General features: G+C 43.6%; 1 protein-coding gene across 1 annotated transcript in view; it reads left to right on the forward strand.

Annotated features, from left to right (window-relative positions):
• The window catches only part of frmd4a (FERM domain containing 4A), a 65,727-nt gene that overhangs the window by 19,449 nt on the left and 28,369 nt on the right, over positions 1–17,909 (forward strand). Inside the window, 3 exon segments of the mRNA XM_034587197.1 lie at positions 8,472–8,537; positions 14,989–15,083; positions 16,574–16,666. Coding sequence (XP_034443088.1) covers positions 8,472–8,537; positions 14,989–15,083; positions 16,574–16,666 — 254 coding nt within the window.

Here is a 17,909-nt window from a genome sequence, read left to right on the forward strand (position 1 = left end):
GATGTATGGCCACATTTTCAGAGGCACACCCACCAAGATATACACCAACAGACAACACACACGGTCGTGCTCATAATAGCTTCATCAATTAAGGGCCTCCTTTAGGTCTGGAATTCAAGGAATGTCCAAGCCTTGTCAGGAAAGGGCAACTCTGACCGGGGGAAAGAAAGAGATGCTTCTTCTTCCTCCTGTGGGAAATAAGCAAAGTAGAATAATCAGTTTTGACTACTTTCAATAACTAAATAAATAAGTGCCAACACATCCGAAATTATGGTGGCATTAAAGACGGATGACCTGAATGCAGACTAAACACAGTGGCAAGTGGTGACTTGCTTTCAAACTGACACACTGTGGCGCAGTATCGTCGCACTGTGCTTTTATTTGCTTCTTGGATTTCATCAAGCTGTGGACATTTTCTTTGGTCCCCTTTTAGAGCTTTCTGTATTAAATATAACTTCAGGCTCCATAAGAGTGCCTGTGCCCACGTGTACAACTATGTGACCCAGTTATTTTCTGCAACACAGTGAAAGCAACAGAACACAACAACAGCAGAAAAAGAGATTGAGTTAGTTGTGGATTAAAAGAGGGAGAGAAAGGAAACAAATGAGGGAAGAACGAGGATGTTGACATGAAACGAGTGAGTGAACAGAGAGGAGCAGGCTCCATTAGCAGAGTTTTGCATGAGCTGTTTCCAGACATGAGCTCCGGAAAACAGGGTCCAGACATTCACAGTTTGCATATGAAGGACATAGCAGGTGATTGTCTGGGTCAGACGCTTTCACAACCAAAGGAAATGGTCTGGTAGAGTCAGGTGCGAGGGGGCGTGGACATGACATATAAAATTCCGCTGTGACATAAGTCTCATGTTATGAACATAGAACTTGTTTGACAATTTTGCAGTCTGCCCTTAAAGCTCTCCATTCTCATTGTCTTTCCAAGTTGCCATCTTTGTCTGTGTCTATGTATAGTATCTACCTCTTTTTCTCCGCATTTGTCATGTGTTAGAAACGCCATCAACACTCGGCTTGCTGTAAATTTTCTCCGATATTTTCCTGCTGTATTCTCTCATGGGCCCACTCTGACATTTTCTGGACATTTCACCAGGGGGCTGTCAGGAAAAGTTCCAAAAAAATGTCTGCAGCAACTGACTTGGACTTTTTCATTCTTGCATCCCTCTGGAAAATGTCCGCACTTCAGTGCATGTTTGAAAGCAGCTATGGATACAAAAAGAGACTCAGTTTACACCAGAAGATAAACACTCACTGTTAAATCAATGACATAGTTATGCTGCATATTTACAAAAGCATTTCATTCATTTAAGATCAGATAATTCAACTGTGGAGGAATCTGAAAGGAATGAGAAGAGGAATTTTAGACGATCAGGAATTTCTCAAGAACAAGGTGATGTTGAGTTATGACAACAAGGCATATTCAAATTTACTGTAGTTATATGAAATAGTAGCTCACTGCCTTTCTGTGCTATCCTGAAACCTTTCACAGCAAAGTCATTTTTATGTAATGTCTTATTCTGATTCATTGTGGATTGAAGCCCCTCTGGGTGCACATGGCAGTGAAGTTGATATATCACGAATATGAAGGCAAAGATGGGATGTGTCGCTTCAACACAGCTAAAGTTTGGATCACACATATACTATAAAGCATGATTTCTGATGTCTTCATAGTGCTGAAAGAAACAGCTTATAGCAACTTTCACAATAAAAGTCTATAAAATTCTCAAGCATCTCCATCTATCAGTTTTAGTCAAAGTTGATGCAATAGCTATAAATGTAGGTAAACATGTCCTGGGAAAAAAACAAAGAGAAAGGTTTTTGGTCGAGTCTGGGAGCAGAGCTTTGTAGTAAAATGAGAACAAAGCAGAGCTGGCTACAGAAATATCTACAGTTTGTTTGAAGTGCCAGTGTGTTTCTGATTTAAGAAAAAAAGAAAAAACGCCCTAACTGGAACCACATTTCAGTCCCAAAGTCACTCACGGGCAGGGAGGGTGGAGCTCACAGACACACAGAAAAACACACACACACACACTCGCACACACACACTTATATATTGAACAAACAAAACAGATCTCTCACAGTCGTTTCTCCAGACATTCCAGGCTGCTTTTCCATGACCCTCCCTGCTCCATCTCACCGTCCCACTCCGCTGCTACTTGCTAAATGGAGAATAGGTCGGGATGTGGCCGTTATTATTTTTCCGTTGGATTTTTAATAACCCACTGAAGTGAAACTGTTGAGACCCATCGTATGAATTGTTGAATCTTGTGTTGTAATTTAATCAGCACCATCTGCAGATACCGTTGCATCAAAACTGACGAGGAGTCATAAAGCTTATTCAGCTATAATGATCTCAGCATCATAAATCATCGTAGGGACCGCTGGTGTCAGACCACGCTTGCTCTCAAAGTGATGTGTTTAAGAGAGTGTGTTTGTTTAGTCTCCACAATATGGGAGAGACGCAGGCAGAGACAGAGAGCGTGGAGTGTGTGTGTGTGTGTGTGTGTGTGTGTGTGTGTGTGTGTGTGTGTGTCAATCTTAACTGCCTACCGCAGCGTCCCGCAGTCAGGGTTAAAGAGATTCTCCATCTTGATTCAATTAACCGTTCAGCGCTGTTTATATCACATTCCACCAATATAGGTTACCTTTTCCACCACAGACCATCAACCCTGTTCCCCCTGCTCGACCCTAAAACCTGACTCTTAATACCCTCCGCCTGTTTAACCCACCTCACCCATTCGGATCTGTCCCCCTTTGGAGCCCTCCTCCATAAAAATACACCAGATCAGCACCTCATTACAACCACACCTCAGCCCAGAATAGAAGCCCACCGGCTCCATAACACGGCTCTGTCAGGGCCCAGATATGTCACACCTACAAGTGTTTCTCAGCTTGTGCCTCTTGGCAAAGGTCCTGTAAAGGTGACTGTGTGTAGGGGACACACCGGACGAACAGCTGTACCGTCGCACACTACCTGCCTTGTTTCCTGTCTGCCTTCCTTTTCCTTTCTGTCTTATTTTGTGAATCTTACCCCCCCCCCCCGCTCATTCAGCTTCTCTGGCGTTAGTCACATCCTTTCCAAACAGGATCAATAATTCATAAACTCTTGTAGCTCAAGTGTTCAGGTCCGTCCTTCTACATATTCTTCTTCTTTTTCTTTTTTTTTTGCTCCTGTCATTTTCAGTTTTACCCCATTCCTCCACTGCCTGCATTGTCCCCTTCTCACCCCCCCTGTGCTCTGGTCAAACAACAGGGCCCTTGTGACAGCTAACTGAGGAAGCAACCAATAAAGAGAGATATGTATTTGACCGGAGAGAGAGGGACGAGTGTACGTACTAAAGCCAAAGAAAGAGTCATCTGGAGATGTTTAAGTTGGACAGGCCAGTTTCCGGTGTCTGGAGCAGGCCAAAAATATCCAGAAACAGAAAAATCCAGCAGGACAGGAAAGGATACACCTCCTCGTTTCTCATGTGACCTTCTACATTCAGCCAACTAAGCTGAATTGTTGGGCTTGCAGCACAAGCTATGGTAGCAACAGAACTGTTGAAGCCAAGCACATAAAATTTAACTGCATCTTTGTGTTGCTTAATGTCTGGGAAGAGAGTATTTGTGATGGATTCTGCAAATTCAAGATAATGCCTTGCCAGTGGTATTTCAAATATGGTGCAACTGCATTTGATTCAGACACAGACGCTGAGAAGTTAAGATTGAAAACAAATGACCAATCATCCCTGATGCTGACAGCTTAGCTAAAGGGATATATATGGATATCGTATATGTGCTGGGCTACATGTGGCCTCTGTGTTTTCATAACATGGGGAATTACTCATGTTGTAATTCAGTTATAGGCTGGTCTACAGTTGCAGAGTCATTCAAACGCTTTATTGACAGTAGGTTTGGTCTTATCCCTGCCTTCACAGCACACATTAGTATCTATTTATGGTGCCAAAAACCAGACTGATTTTGTTATGTTAACAACTTGTGGTTTCAACGGCTGCTGCTCCAGCTGTACAAGGTGAATACAAGTGCCCAATTTAGGTCATATTAAAAAAAAGAGAGTGAGAGTCAGTCCAACGGCTGCAGCGGACAGAGAGCCAGAAATCACGCCAGCAAATCAAACCTGAGAGCGAGGAGGTTTGTGTTTGAAAGTGCAGACAGGAAGTGACAAGTCCCAACTGAAACTCCTACTTGTTTTTGCAAATTATCATTCAACCATTTAGGACTTATGGGAAAAAAAAACATGCACACGATGTAGGCCTGGTATATAACATGAAAGAAAACTTAGGGCATTTTCAGACCTGAAGATTCATGTCTTTGTTACATTGTTTACATCAGATCTGGTTAGTTTTGGTTTCACATTGCAATGTAGGGAGCTCTTATGTGATATACATACTTCCTGTCATCCATCCTACCTAAACTGGACATTGATTGGTTTGAGGTGAGGCATTTGTCTGACGTCAGCGTGTTGTGTTCTCGTCTACTGCATTGGTTAACATTTTGACTAAAGTGCATTGGAAAAAAAGTCTTTCTTTTCTGATTCACTTTGTTAATTTTGTTACCACTTTAATATTATTATGGTATTACTACCAGCAAAACAAATGACCTGCTAGCAATCCTGTGAGCCCCTTCCGCTCCTTCTTCTCTTCTATGCTGTCTCAACCAGCTGCAAATGGTCCCAAAGTCCAAGCTATCCCAAAACAAATCTCACTGCAAATGGTCCGAATCATGGTTCTTCTCTTCCAGAACGAGACCATCTCTTTGGTCGGAAAAAATGTTGGTTCATAGGGCCAGACCTTGGTCCGAGGCCCCTTCCACACCTGTTATTTTGACTGGAAGATCAGAAAGTCCCGACCAAACACGGTAGTTGTGAAAGCCCCCTGTAACAAATACTTTATTGGGTAACACACAAGTGAATCAAGTTTTTGTCAAATTTAAGTATGCAATTGTGTTGATATGACTTCACTTCAAGTTGTACGAACTTAATTCACTGGTTTTTCCAACTGATGTCATATTTTAAGTTGGCGCAACATTTTTTTTCAGTGTCATTGTCAAAGTCCTGCGAGGAAAGCGTCTCTCAAGGAGAAACCTTCCTCCCCGGCATCACTCTCTGGAGGTGACTTCATATAGAGACTGTGATCCACGCTCACTGTTATTTAACCGCACACTTTAATCAGTGTGTGTCTGCAGACTGTTTGGGTTGGTGGGCACACACACACACACACACACACACACACACACACACACACACACACACACACACACACACACACACAAACAGAGAGAGAGAGAGAGAGAGAGAGAGAGAGAGAGAGAGAGAGAGCTGCAGTCTCTCATGGCTGGAAGCTGCTGCAGAGCGGCCCCCCTCCTCTCCCCGCCCCCACATCTCGCCTCCATTATTCCCGTGTCTTCGCGGCAACTCCGGTGACAGCGGAGAGAAACACGGCGAGGAGGAAGCGCGGAGCTGTTACCTGTGGTGTCTCCCGGTCGTCGTCCTCTCCTCCCCCCTCCTCGGTTGCTGACCGTTGGTACAGTCCCCCCACCACCCCAACACTCTCCCTCCACGCTCCCGTACCGGTAGCGAGAAACAGGAGGAGGAGGAGGAGGAGGAGAGGTGGTCGGGGGCGGAGGTGGTCGACCGGGACTAGACCCGTGAGAAGCTTCCTGCTTTCGGAAGGAGGGATGTGAGGAGGCAGCCTTTCGGAATTACCTCCTGTCGTGAATGGCGCGGACCTCCGGCAGCTCCGCGGCGCTTCGAGGACACCGGGGCTCCGCGGCGACCCAACTTATCGGTCACGAACATGGATGCTGATGTGCCTCCTCCTTTAGGCCGGCGGGGAGAAGAGGTGTTTTTTGACGCTTCTCTGGCGGCAACGCGACTCGTCTCTCATTGGATCTAATCATTTTATTTATATATATATTCTCTCTGTGTGTGGGAGCTGTTTTTTCTTTGCGTGGGAGCTTCGCAGGGAGCGTTTTTGTTTGCAAGGTAACTAACTAATGATACTGCACTGACCAGGCACCACTGTCAACTGTGTGTGTGTGTGTTGTTTTCATGTGCTGAGCCGGTGTGAACATGGCCGCCTCACTCCGTAGTGTCAGCTCACATTCTTCATTTTCATCTCCTCAAATCCGCCTGCTGCTGCTGTTGCCGGTGAGTCAGGCCTGAGGATGGAGCGAGGTTTGGCCGATCCAGACCTGACTGCTCGTGAAAAGCCGCTGGAGGAACCAACATGCATGAATCACACAGAGCAGGGAGGTGGTGAAGGGTTTTTTCCACATGTGCCTGTCATGATAGAAAGTTTACAACATGCATCAGAGCATCAGTGTGCTGCTGTGGACAAATCCAGTGACTCATTGTGCATATATATCTGCTTTAACTTGAAATAGTGCAGTTTTATTGGGTTTTCCTCCACCAGCTATTCATAGAAACTTCAGTACATTTGATTTCGTGGTGGGTAGAAACCCAGCAGCATGCGTCCAATACCACAAAGTGAATTTTAAGACTCAAACCAGGGAGAGTCTGTCTCTGCCAGATTGAGCTAGCCTTGGTTTTAGCCTGCAGGCAATGATTTGTTACCTTGACGTTAAGGTTTGTTGTATTCCCAGGTGCCTCAAGCAGAGTCCCAGTGCCAGTGTGTGTTTATTTGTGTGTGTGTGTGGCTGCATTGCAGTTTGAACTATTCTGCAGACAAGGTACTTCAGTGAGATGTTTTGTCTGTATTTAGTCTCCCATCTCATGTCCAGGCTCATTTAATGGCTATACCGCAGATTCGATTTCAGATTAGTTTAGCCAGCAAATGCTTTCAGATAGTATTTACATCCAGATTAGTGACTTCGTGTATATACTCGCCACATCAGGGTTCTTCTATCACTTTCATTTGGTTATAATGAGTCCTATTTGCACCACTGAGCTACTACACAGTAGTCATGGTAGTAATTACAATCACTGTATACAATATGAAGACGGAAAGTTTTGGAATTGTAATGTATCTCCAAGAAGAGCGATGAAAACAAAGGGCAATGATGGAAAATTTACGGGTGTGTGTGTGTGTGTCACGGACTGTGTGCACAGGTGCACCCAATCTAAACCCTCAAACCACAGGAGATCAATGGTGAGTGGGAGGGTAAACCGAATCCTTCAAAGTAGCTAGAAGCCACACATGCACGCACACACACACACACACACACACACATGCAAACACGCACACACACACACATTCAGACTTCACACTGGGATGACCGTGGAAAAGAAACTCCCTCCCGTGCCTCTCGATTTCTTCACTTTTCTCCGTCTCTCTGTTAAACTCTCACCTCCAACCTGCCACCTCAATGCCAGTTGGCCCGAGCTGTGAGAAAGTAGTTGTACATCATACTCATGTTGTGGACACACCCTTACCAAATTGCCAGGGCCTCAGGTGGCAAATATGATCCTTCTCATGGTGAAGAGTTACAAACCGGTTGTGCCTGTGCTCATGTTTATGGCATCTGTGCTTTGACGGGAGTTTCTCATCGAATGTTGGACAATGAGCATGTCTGTCTCTCCCCCCTTTCTCTTATGTCTCCGTCTCCTCCAACATTTCTTACCCCTTCACCCCACCCATTTATACACCCACGCACACACACACACACACACAGACACACACCACCCCCCTTCCCCCATCTCCCAGATGCGAGGGAAGTGTGGGAGGAGCCAGGGGGGTGTTTGTGTTCCTCAGGGTCCCCGCTTCCTGTTAAGTTGTGGAGAAACTCCACATGTGCTAAAAACACCATAACATACACACACAAACACGCTACACGCTGAACACTGAACAGAGTTTGTACGTCTCTTCTAGAAAGTCTTGTGGATTTTTACAACCTTAGTCTTCTGTTCGTTTGAATGTCCAGTGGCAAACTTTCAGACATGTTTTAGTTTTATCTGTCATGGGAAGTGTTTAATCTAACTTGTGTGCGTGTGGTGCAAATTTCCCACAGTTGACTGTTTTTCGTCAGTGCACCTGCCTCAGTGTTTACGGATGAGCTAGGCAGATGGATATTAACAGTTTTTTTGCAGCTCAGTTCTGCAAACCTTGCATCAACAACTCAGACAAACACTGGAGTGAACACTGTCAGCAGGCAGCCTCACTTGCTGTGGGCATTGTACTGATGGATAATGGTTTTCCTGCTCATGGAGCAGCATTAGAAATGTCAAAGGAAGGTAGATGTGCAGGACGCTGTCTCTAGTGGCTCATCGTGTGTAGTTAGCTCGACTGTTCTTGTTAAGACGTATGCAGACATGCTAACACCAAGCTTGCCATTCAGCCAAACTCGAGTTATTTATACATTTAAGTAGCTTTCTTCACGTTTGGCAGCAGTGGATATCCATAAAAAAGACTGCTTCTGATATGTATTAGTATAATATGAAAATATACAATATCCGCATATAAACAAACATCTGTTGTCTTTTTTTTCTTTGTTTCTTAGATGACAGAGGGGAGGCGATGTCAGGTCCATCTCCTCGACGACAGGAAGCTGGAGCTCCTTGTACAGGTGAGTGTCTCATCTCTCCTCTCTCTTTGCAGACGCTCATTTCTTTAGAGCGAGGGAGAAGTGATGTCTAGTGTCCTCAGGGACTGAATTACTGCTGATCGAGGGGAATTCGGTCAGCAGGATAGGTGACTTTGCACTTTCTTGATGCTCACCTGATCTCTCTGCACACACACAAAATCCCACTCGGGCATGAGTGCTGCAGACCCTGCCCTGACTTGCAGTCCTACCAGCTAAAACTTTTACCCTAAGCTCATGTTTATCTTTTTAATTCCCCAACCTTTCTGTAATCATTACATAATCATCTATCTTTATATATACCTTACTTGTCTGACTGTTTGTCAGTGTGTCTGCATGTCTGTTGACAATGCGGCATCTTATCTTCCAAACGCCTTTGAAAAGCAGAGCAGCATGATGTCCTCCTCCTTCTACATTCAGCCTTAAATCCTCCCAGCAGGTCAAAGGCAGCAGAAGCACTTACAACAAGCCAGTCTCTCCTCTGTTTGCAATTTTATACCCTTTATTTTTCAGCTAGCTCTTTGTGACTGTAGATGTGCTATCTTCTGCTTTCTGTTGTCACACTTAATAGGAACATAAAGTATTTTATGACACACATTAAGGGAAGATAGGGATTTTTAGTTTTACAGAAGCGTTTTTGTAAGAAGCTCATTCAACTCTTCCTAACCCCCTAAGCTCCTCTTGGGTCTGACCATTACCCGATTCCTCTGGAAAGAGAGAAAGACAAAAGGAGGTAATTGCCCTGGAACAGGAGAAGGGGAGCAAGCAGAGAATAGAAAGATTGATTCAGAAACTCAGGGGGTTGAAAAGTGAGATGAGAGCTCAGGAGTGGAGAGACAGGAGATGATACTAAAGGGATGGGAATAGAGAAGAGAAAATGGAAGGGAGAGCCGAGGATAGGTCTGCTGACTTTCTGATTTGATTACTGTGTCAGAACTGATGCTCTCTTTCAAATTGGTACTTCTATCTGGTCTCTCCTCTCTTTCCCTCTCCATCTCTCTGACTTTCCACTCTTCACCCTCCACGTTTTGATTTGTCACTTAGCGTCTTGCTTGCCTTCACCTGCCTATTCCTAACTGTCTCCATCCAAGGCTACATTCACACTCATACATTTTAGTTTTATATTTCATATCACTTTTGCTACATACATAGCATCTGCTATACATCCTACTCTAGTCTCTAAAAGTGAGACTTTTTAGAAACACTATACAAGTCCTGTTGACACACTGGGGCTGTGTTTTTATGCTCGATGGAGTAACTGAGACTTTTGGAAACAATGACACCCGTGTTCACTTTCTGATTGGGTCTCATCGGTCACTAGTGGTGAATGCAACATGACGTTACTAACCTTTACTATCAGTAACAGTTTCACCTCGTCATCAGTCTAAGCTAAGAATTTACTTTTAATATGCTGTTCTTCATCCATTGCATTTTCTGCAAGCGACCAACTCCATAGTAGACAATCTACTTCCTGTTTACACCAACACACACTTGGCCACTGTATTTGAAATTGCGAATGGTCATGTGATATGCATTTTCAGGTGTGTTTGTATGGATGGAGATTATTTCAGACATGGAGCCAAAGCCCAAACTATTTTGAAATGAAAACAAATTAGTGTAGACAGCTTGAGTCTGTGTACCTCCTCCTCATCAATCCATCCTCTCTCTTTCACACATTGTTCATGCTTTTGTCCATCAGGAATGGATATAACACAAATGGACTGTTGTAAGGTTGAATGAAAACATTATTCTATTGAACACAAGCTGCAATGGAGAAAATCCTTTCTGTTTACCACATAATATATGCACGTTTGGCAATGTTATTAGCAAGTGAGAAGACATAGCAGCAAAGGCCAGAAAAGGGGATGTTTTTAACAAATCACTGTCATCTAAATCAGGAAACTGCTGTCTTTCTTTCTCTCGCTCTGTCCTCGTTTCTCTCCGCTGTGCGGATGTACAAAGAGCCAGGGAGTTGTTAGTAGGACCGCAGAGAATTACAGTGTTATTCTTAGTTTTCCAGTCTGGTAAGAAGCAGTCACGTCCTCTGTTCAATTCCCTAAAAATGACTTTCTTGAAGGGATGATCATAATTCATGAGCAGTGAGAACATTTGTATTTTTCATTACTAAGGCTGTGTATATCCAGTATTACACGCTCCACTGGGCTACTTCATGTCTCCACTGATAATTCACTGTGGTCAAGGCTGTCCTGTCGAGGTTTTCAGTCACAGTTCCTGTCTCCACTCCAACTGCTCCAGCCAGCTCGCCCTCCTAGAGACTGGATCTCACTACTGTCACTGACTTATAACACTGACCAGCTGTTTAATCCCAGTAGTGCTGTTCACCCTTTTCCTCTTCCTCATGCCTCTCCTCCTCCTACCTTTGATTGCATGTCCTCTGTGGTTTGTTTATGGAGCACCGCCTCATTGGCAGAGAACCATGTGCCAGAAGGCTCCTATGGACCAGGTTGTAAAGATTGAAGCTAACCACCAAATACACCACCGTGTGAAGAAATGTCACTCATATGGCTATCGCTCCCTCGGGCTGGTGTGATGTAGGGTAAAGAGTGAACAGGGTATTGAGCCTCCATGCCAGTGTTCATTTGAACGACTTTATGTTGGAAACTAGAATGCTCCGCCCTGACACAACACTCTTACTGATGCAACCACATTTATATCTGGATTATTGATTAGATCTGCACCAAACTGAGCACACTCATGAATATCAGTGTGCTTAACATGGCAGATTTTTCTAAATCAACAAAAATGTTGCAAAACATCCTGTCTCGCAATGTCAAAGAAAGTCAAAAAAATAAACTGGATCTGCCCCCTGATCTGGATCAGCACCAAAATGTATTGGATTCTTACCTGACCCATACCACATCCTCCCACCAAGTTTCGTGATTATCAATTTAGTAGTTTCTGCGTAATCCTGCTACCTAACTAGCAAACCAATAAACGCAGACAAAACTATAACTTCCTTGGCATAGGTAAAAATATAATTTTACTAGAAGGTACCTGGTGAATTACTATACAGATTAAGCACTAAAGCATAGTAAGCATTAGTTAAAATATTAAAATTAGACTTTAGGGTCAAAATAGAGAAAATGAACAATAAGCATGTGACTAAAAATATGTCCTTACCAATCCTTGGACTCTTAACGACTGCTAAATCATTTAGCGCACCATAAATCTGAACAACCCTGAAGGCGCCAAGTGCCTGACTAGCTGTTTGCAGAGATTAGGCTGTGACTTGCTTCCAGCTTTGCAAGTTGTTGAGTGTTTGTCACTTGTCTGCAGGTTTATTCTAGTATGTCTCCTCCTCACTTGCCCCTCTCTGTAATTCTTACGCTGTTAATTACCTGTGCTGCTGAGGAGGCACAAGGTAAATGTCTATTAGCACTAATGCTGTCTGAGCCAGCAGAGAGTTTTAGTGTCTGATAGTTGGCTCCGTACTATGTGTGTGTGTGTGTCTGTGTAGTCCGGATGTGTCTGGAGTGTGTCTCTAGTGTTGTGTTTATTGTGCCATATTACTTATACAATACCTGTCATTCACAGTATATATTGCTCTTGGTATCTTCAACAACATTAATAAACACTTACGTATCTGCCATCTCACAGACAGTGTGCAGTGTAAGGGTGTGTGTGTGTGTGTGTGTGTGTGTGTGTGTGTGTGTGTGTGTGTGTGTGTGTGCGTGCGTGCGTGCGTGCGTGCGTGCGTGCGTGCGTGCGTGCGCGTGTGCTTGTGTGTGAGGGGAGTTGTCACTTGAAGAGAATCAAATTGAATTATACAACCCAGTACAGCCCATGTGATTTTTACATTCTGCTTGGTATTCATAACAATGTCGTGACAAGAAATTCTTTCCTTGTTCTTTCTCATCTTCAGTCATGCGCTTCTGATATTCAACAGTATATCTGGGATTTATAATGCTTCTACTTTGGCAACAGCTATGGCCGTTCTTAGACGTTTATTTGTACGTATGTCCATCCCATTCTCGTTAAGGCGATATCTCAGGAATTTATTCAAATTTGGCACAAACTTGCACTCAAGAATAAACTGATTAGATTTTGGAGGTTACAGTCGAGGTGACATTCTTGGGAACAGACAGAAGGAAGTACATCTGCCACAGACGTCCTCTAGGATTCAAGGATGACCTGATTACAAATTTACGGTCAAAGGTCAAGGTCACAGAACACACTGTTGGCCATAACTCAAGAATTAATGGGCTAATTATGTCAAATTTTCAGATAAATGTCTCATTGGAGGAAATTATGAGGTGAAGACATTCAATATGCAAAATGTCAAAGGTCAACTTCACCGTGATATCACAATGTTATTCAGAAACTCTTTGAAAACCACATAACTCAGGAACAGAAGGGACTGTCACCATATTTCCTGTAACATGACTGGTTGACTCAGGGATACGACCATGAGGTGCTAATTCTGGTTTTATCTTCATATCATCTTTGAAAGGGTTTTCTGTCCCTGTCCGCCACCTCATTGTTTGTTATGCCTTGGCGGCACAGATGATGTTGTTTAATTGATAGTGTTGCCAAGGCAGCTGACTGCTGCTTCGTGGTAATAAGAGACCACCACTGCAACGTGCCCCAGACTGAACCAAAACACGTATTACTACTAATGCTATAAAGATTGCCTGTTACTAGACCTAAAATTTCCACATCTAAAATGTTTTGAGCACTTCAAAGAGGTCTTGTGTTGCTCTCGTGAATGGCTGCTGTCCCATTTGGAGAAACAACAGAGCCAGTAAGAGCTTTTGGGGATGTGACTACCACTTTGCTCAGAGTGAGACAGATCAGGACTTTAAACACTGTTATGGTCAGCTCTATAATCACTTCTCGTGATATATCCAAGTAAATGTAAACATAGAATAATTACAAACCTATCATGTTCTTGATCCTTGTCTTTGTCATTATTCTTACTCCAAATATGTATTTGACTGTAGCAGAGATACGTCAAAGGGACATAGCGACAAAATCATTGAGCACAGTAGCCCTGTTTTGTTCAACATCATCTGTTTTATAAGTCGGATACATTCAAATGTCATAAGACACAATCAACCTATATGTTCGCTCCCCCTCCAGCTCGCTCTATCACTTCTGCTCTCTCCAGTGCCTTTTTGTGCAGCAGGATCACTGTAGGCGTCGTGCTTATATGAGATCTAGGTCACTGGAGATGCATGTATGTGTGTGCGTGCGTGCGTGTGTGTGTGTGTGTGTGTGTGTGTGTGTGTGTGTGTGTGTGTGTGTGTGTGTGTGTGTGTGTGTGTGTGTGTGTGTGTGTGTGTGTGTGTGTGTGTGTGTGTGTGTGTGTGCGCGCTTGCTGTCTGCATGACATCACCTCCTTCTCTTTAAATAGCTCTTCTAGCTTCTGTCACTAAAGTTGTAGCTGTGAAGTGAGCACACAGCTCAGGACCCTGGGGGAAAGATTATTAAGAATGTACGCAATATAGCACTAAACTGTAGCTGTGTGTGTGTGTGCGTGTGTGTGTTCTACAGGAGTGCTCTATGACCTTGCTTTATATTCTTATTGAAAAACTCCATCATTTAAACACACACCACACCCTCCACTGTCTGTCTGTGTGTGTGTTTGTATTTGTTTGCACACAGTATGTTTTCCTCACCACATGTGTTTCTCTTACTTGTTGTGATAGGGCTGTATGCATTCGGTATTTGGGCTTGTCTGTGCAAATATGCATGTAGATTTTGTGTGTGTGTGTGTGTGTGTGTGTGTGTGTGTGTGTGTGTGTGTGTGTGTGTGTGTGTGTGTGTGTGTGTGTGTGTGTGTGTGTGTGTGTGTGTGTGTGTGTGTGTGTGTAATGAAAATGTAGGCAGTGAGGCACACCCATGGTTAACCTCAGGGTGGGGCGTGTTGCTACTCAGGATGTCACAAACCAGCAGCATATGGCAGCAGTCCCTGGCCTCTGCTTTGAGATGCTCTGAGCGATGTGATGAATGGAGCCTGTCGTCACCTACACTATATAGAACGGACAGTATTCCACAACATTAACTAGCTAGCGAGCTCTTGTGCTAGCTGCACAGCCCTCTCCCTGCAGTACCGTCATTCAGCCCAGAGCCATGACTCTGCAGTAGAGGTGTGGGTCAGAGAGTTGGAAAGGAGAGAGGGAGGGGAAGGGCAGGGTACCTGCACTGTCAGCAACATCCCCACACTCCATCCATCTTTCTCGCAGGCTCTCTCTCATTTATCCCCTCCTCTCTTGCTCTTTTCCCTGGTGTTTGTCAGAATGCTTAGTCATTGCGTTAAATCAATAGCTGAAAGAATACATTAAAACTCCACCACATGTACTTGTTCCAATTAAACTGCAGTGTGATAAACCACTACACTCACACAAGACAAGTAATAACAGATACATGCAATCAAAATAAATAGAGCAATTCTAACATGTCTGTCTCTTTGCAGCCCAAGCTGATGGCAAAGGATTTGCTGGATCTCGTGGCCTCTCACTTCAACCTCAAGGAGAAGGAGTACTTTGGAATCGCATACACAGACGAAACGTGAGTTTAAAAACTGCAGTGCACAAGATGTCTCTCAATAGCCCAGAACTGTTCCTTTAATTTATCTTGTTTGCTGGAATGGGTTTGTCACTGCTGCCCCTGGTAAACAAAGGAAAAAAGATCACTAGAGTGGAGTTCACAGAGACATTTCGATGTGTTTCTTTAATCTCACAAAACCAGTCTTGGTTTCTTGCAGTGTCACTGACACCTCCATCAGCGCTGCTGTCATTATAGACAGAGTTAGAGAAACCGAAGCTGAGGAGGATTCTCTGTCAGACATAATGTGGAATAGCAGGCTTAATATTCAGTTACTTAAAAAAGACACAGGCACGTGTAATTGCCTTCTGTTTCGGGTTTATAATTTAAAATGTTTCCACATAATGTGACTGTTCCACTACGACCTCTTAAACTGCCAGTGCCCATAATTGACCTTTGTTGCATTAATGAAGAAATCTAAATACTGCACAAAAGACTAATGTAAAATATATTTATATATATTTATTTTTTTATTTTTGTCCTGTTTTTGTCCTTAGGAATTTTCAGTGTGGTGCTATTGACCTAAATTGTTTGTTGCAGCCTGATTTAGGTATGAAATGGCTGTTTGATGTAAAAATATTCTCTTTTATCTCACCTCCCTGGCATATATCCTGTGCTTTTTACTTGTTTTTCACTTACAGATAAAAGGTAAAGGGTTGTAACGCGTCGTGATGTTTGGATGAGGCTATGATTGTCTTGCTCTGGGCTAGCAAAAGGTTGTAAGGGCCGTGTCTGCCAGGAGGCTTGTTTTGAGAACTGTGCTTGAAATGCAAAACTGACATTCAAATTAGCTTGACTGTGTTTTGTGACCTAGAAGGATATAAGCACCACAGCATGATAGCCCAGAACAAGTCGTGCAGGCATACGAATGATTTACATACAGGCAAACATTTCCACCACCTCCATCTCTCTATTTTTGTTTCATCTCGTGGATCTGCTGATGTCAAGCAAGAATGGCCTTTGCTCTGTGGCATTTACACAGCTGTGAAACATTCTGTAGCCAGTGTCAGTCCAGCAAAGCAATATCAGCGTTGCAGTCTTAGTCCCCCAGGGCTAATTCTACGGCGTGTGGATTTGTAAGGTGTGCCCGTGGAGAGCAGACGCCTCAGCTCTGAGTGCTCAGTGGTCAAAGAGACTGTATGGAGGGAGGAAAAATGGAGGAAGAGACAGAAGGAGGGCGACTTGGAGAGAGATGTTGCTCAGTTGCTCAGGATACCATGCAGGGTTACCAGGGTGACAAGCTGTCTCTGCAATTTTCCTCTGTTGGAGAGGGGAGAGAGAAATTAAAGGAGGGGCAGAGAAATGGGGGGAATTGAAGGGAAGGGAATGAATGGTTACACAAAAACAAAAATAGAGAGTATTGAGGAGGAAATATTTTTTGTATAACCTTGTTGTTGTGATTCAGACATATCTGGATGAAAGCACTGATTCTTTTTCTTCCTTTGTCTCATCAGGGGCCATTTTAGTTGGCTGCAGTTGGACCGCAGGGTATTAGAACATGAGTTTCCCAAGAAAACTGGTCCTATTGTACTCTACTTTTGTGTCAGGTGAGTCTTTTCTTTTCTTCAGTAACTAAATCACCACATGTACACATATCATCTAATCATAGATGGTGTTTGAATGTGTGTGGGAGAGAGACAGAAAGATGGAGAGAGTGTGTCGGTGTGTATTTGTGTAAACGCACATGCAGTCATTTGGTAATGGGAACAGATTAACAAGGTTAGTTATGACAAGCCCCTATGAAATTGCTTTGACCCCCAGTGTTTAACTCCCGCCACAGGGCCTCTCAGCCAATCATGAGCCACTGAGACCTCATCAGTATGCTGTGCATGCAAATCCCATCCCATGGCTTCACGGCAAAGTGCCATACTCCAAACAAGGTGGCAGAATGCTTCCCCATAGGAAGAGAAGTCGTATCATTTCTTGTTTAAGCCAGAGCTGTACATTTGTATGTTGACACAATGAAACAAACAACAGCTACAGTCAAATGTAGATGGTTCACTTGTAATACTGTAATGTTTATGCTGAATAGGGTTGAAAATATCCTTGTGTTTAAAACCAAATATGATGATGTCCTTTCAGTGGGCTCTAATTATTACTGTTGCTGTATTAGGCCACGCCCACACCAGTATATTTTAGTTTTAAAACATAACTGGCATTTACTACTTTTGGAAACGCTGCTGGCTTCATTTTATTTTGAAAACTTCTAGGTTGCATTTTAGTGTAGAGCGGCAAAAACTGATCACTTTCAGACCTGGTATTAACCTCCATCCTGAGTGAACCGATCACAAGTGGACAGTGTTAAGTAGAGATTTGAACACTGAATACATCCTGAGATTTGATCACTCAAACCACATTCGGAGCTGAGACTCATGCGGCCACATTCTTTTAGCTCTGTGAACAGGGCTCCATAGGGATCGTCCTCTGACCTGCAACAGTTTCTCAATGAATCAAACAATTGGAGTTGCTGGAGACACATTCAGGACGTATTTTGATGTGGTGTGAACATATACTGTACCTAATGCTGTTTACTTGTGATCAGATCTCTCAGGACAGATGTCAATACCACGTCTGAACAGGGCCACGAAAACTATGACGCTGTTACCCACATTTATTTCCTGATTGGGTCTCAATGGTCATGACTCCAATGCTAGCGGGGAATGCAAAGCTTTGCTAACCCCTACTTTCATTTACTCATTCACCTTGTCATTGGTCCAAGCAAAGAAATCCCTGGTCTCACTTCTCATCATCACTGTTTCTCATTGTTATATTTTCTTCAACTGAGCAACC

Source organism: Hippoglossus hippoglossus, chromosome 6, assembly GCF_009819705.1.
Source record: "Hippoglossus hippoglossus isolate fHipHip1 chromosome 6, fHipHip1.pri, whole genome shotgun sequence".
In the NCBI taxonomy this organism is placed as follows: Eukaryota; Metazoa; Chordata; class Actinopteri; order Pleuronectiformes; family Pleuronectidae; genus Hippoglossus; species Hippoglossus hippoglossus.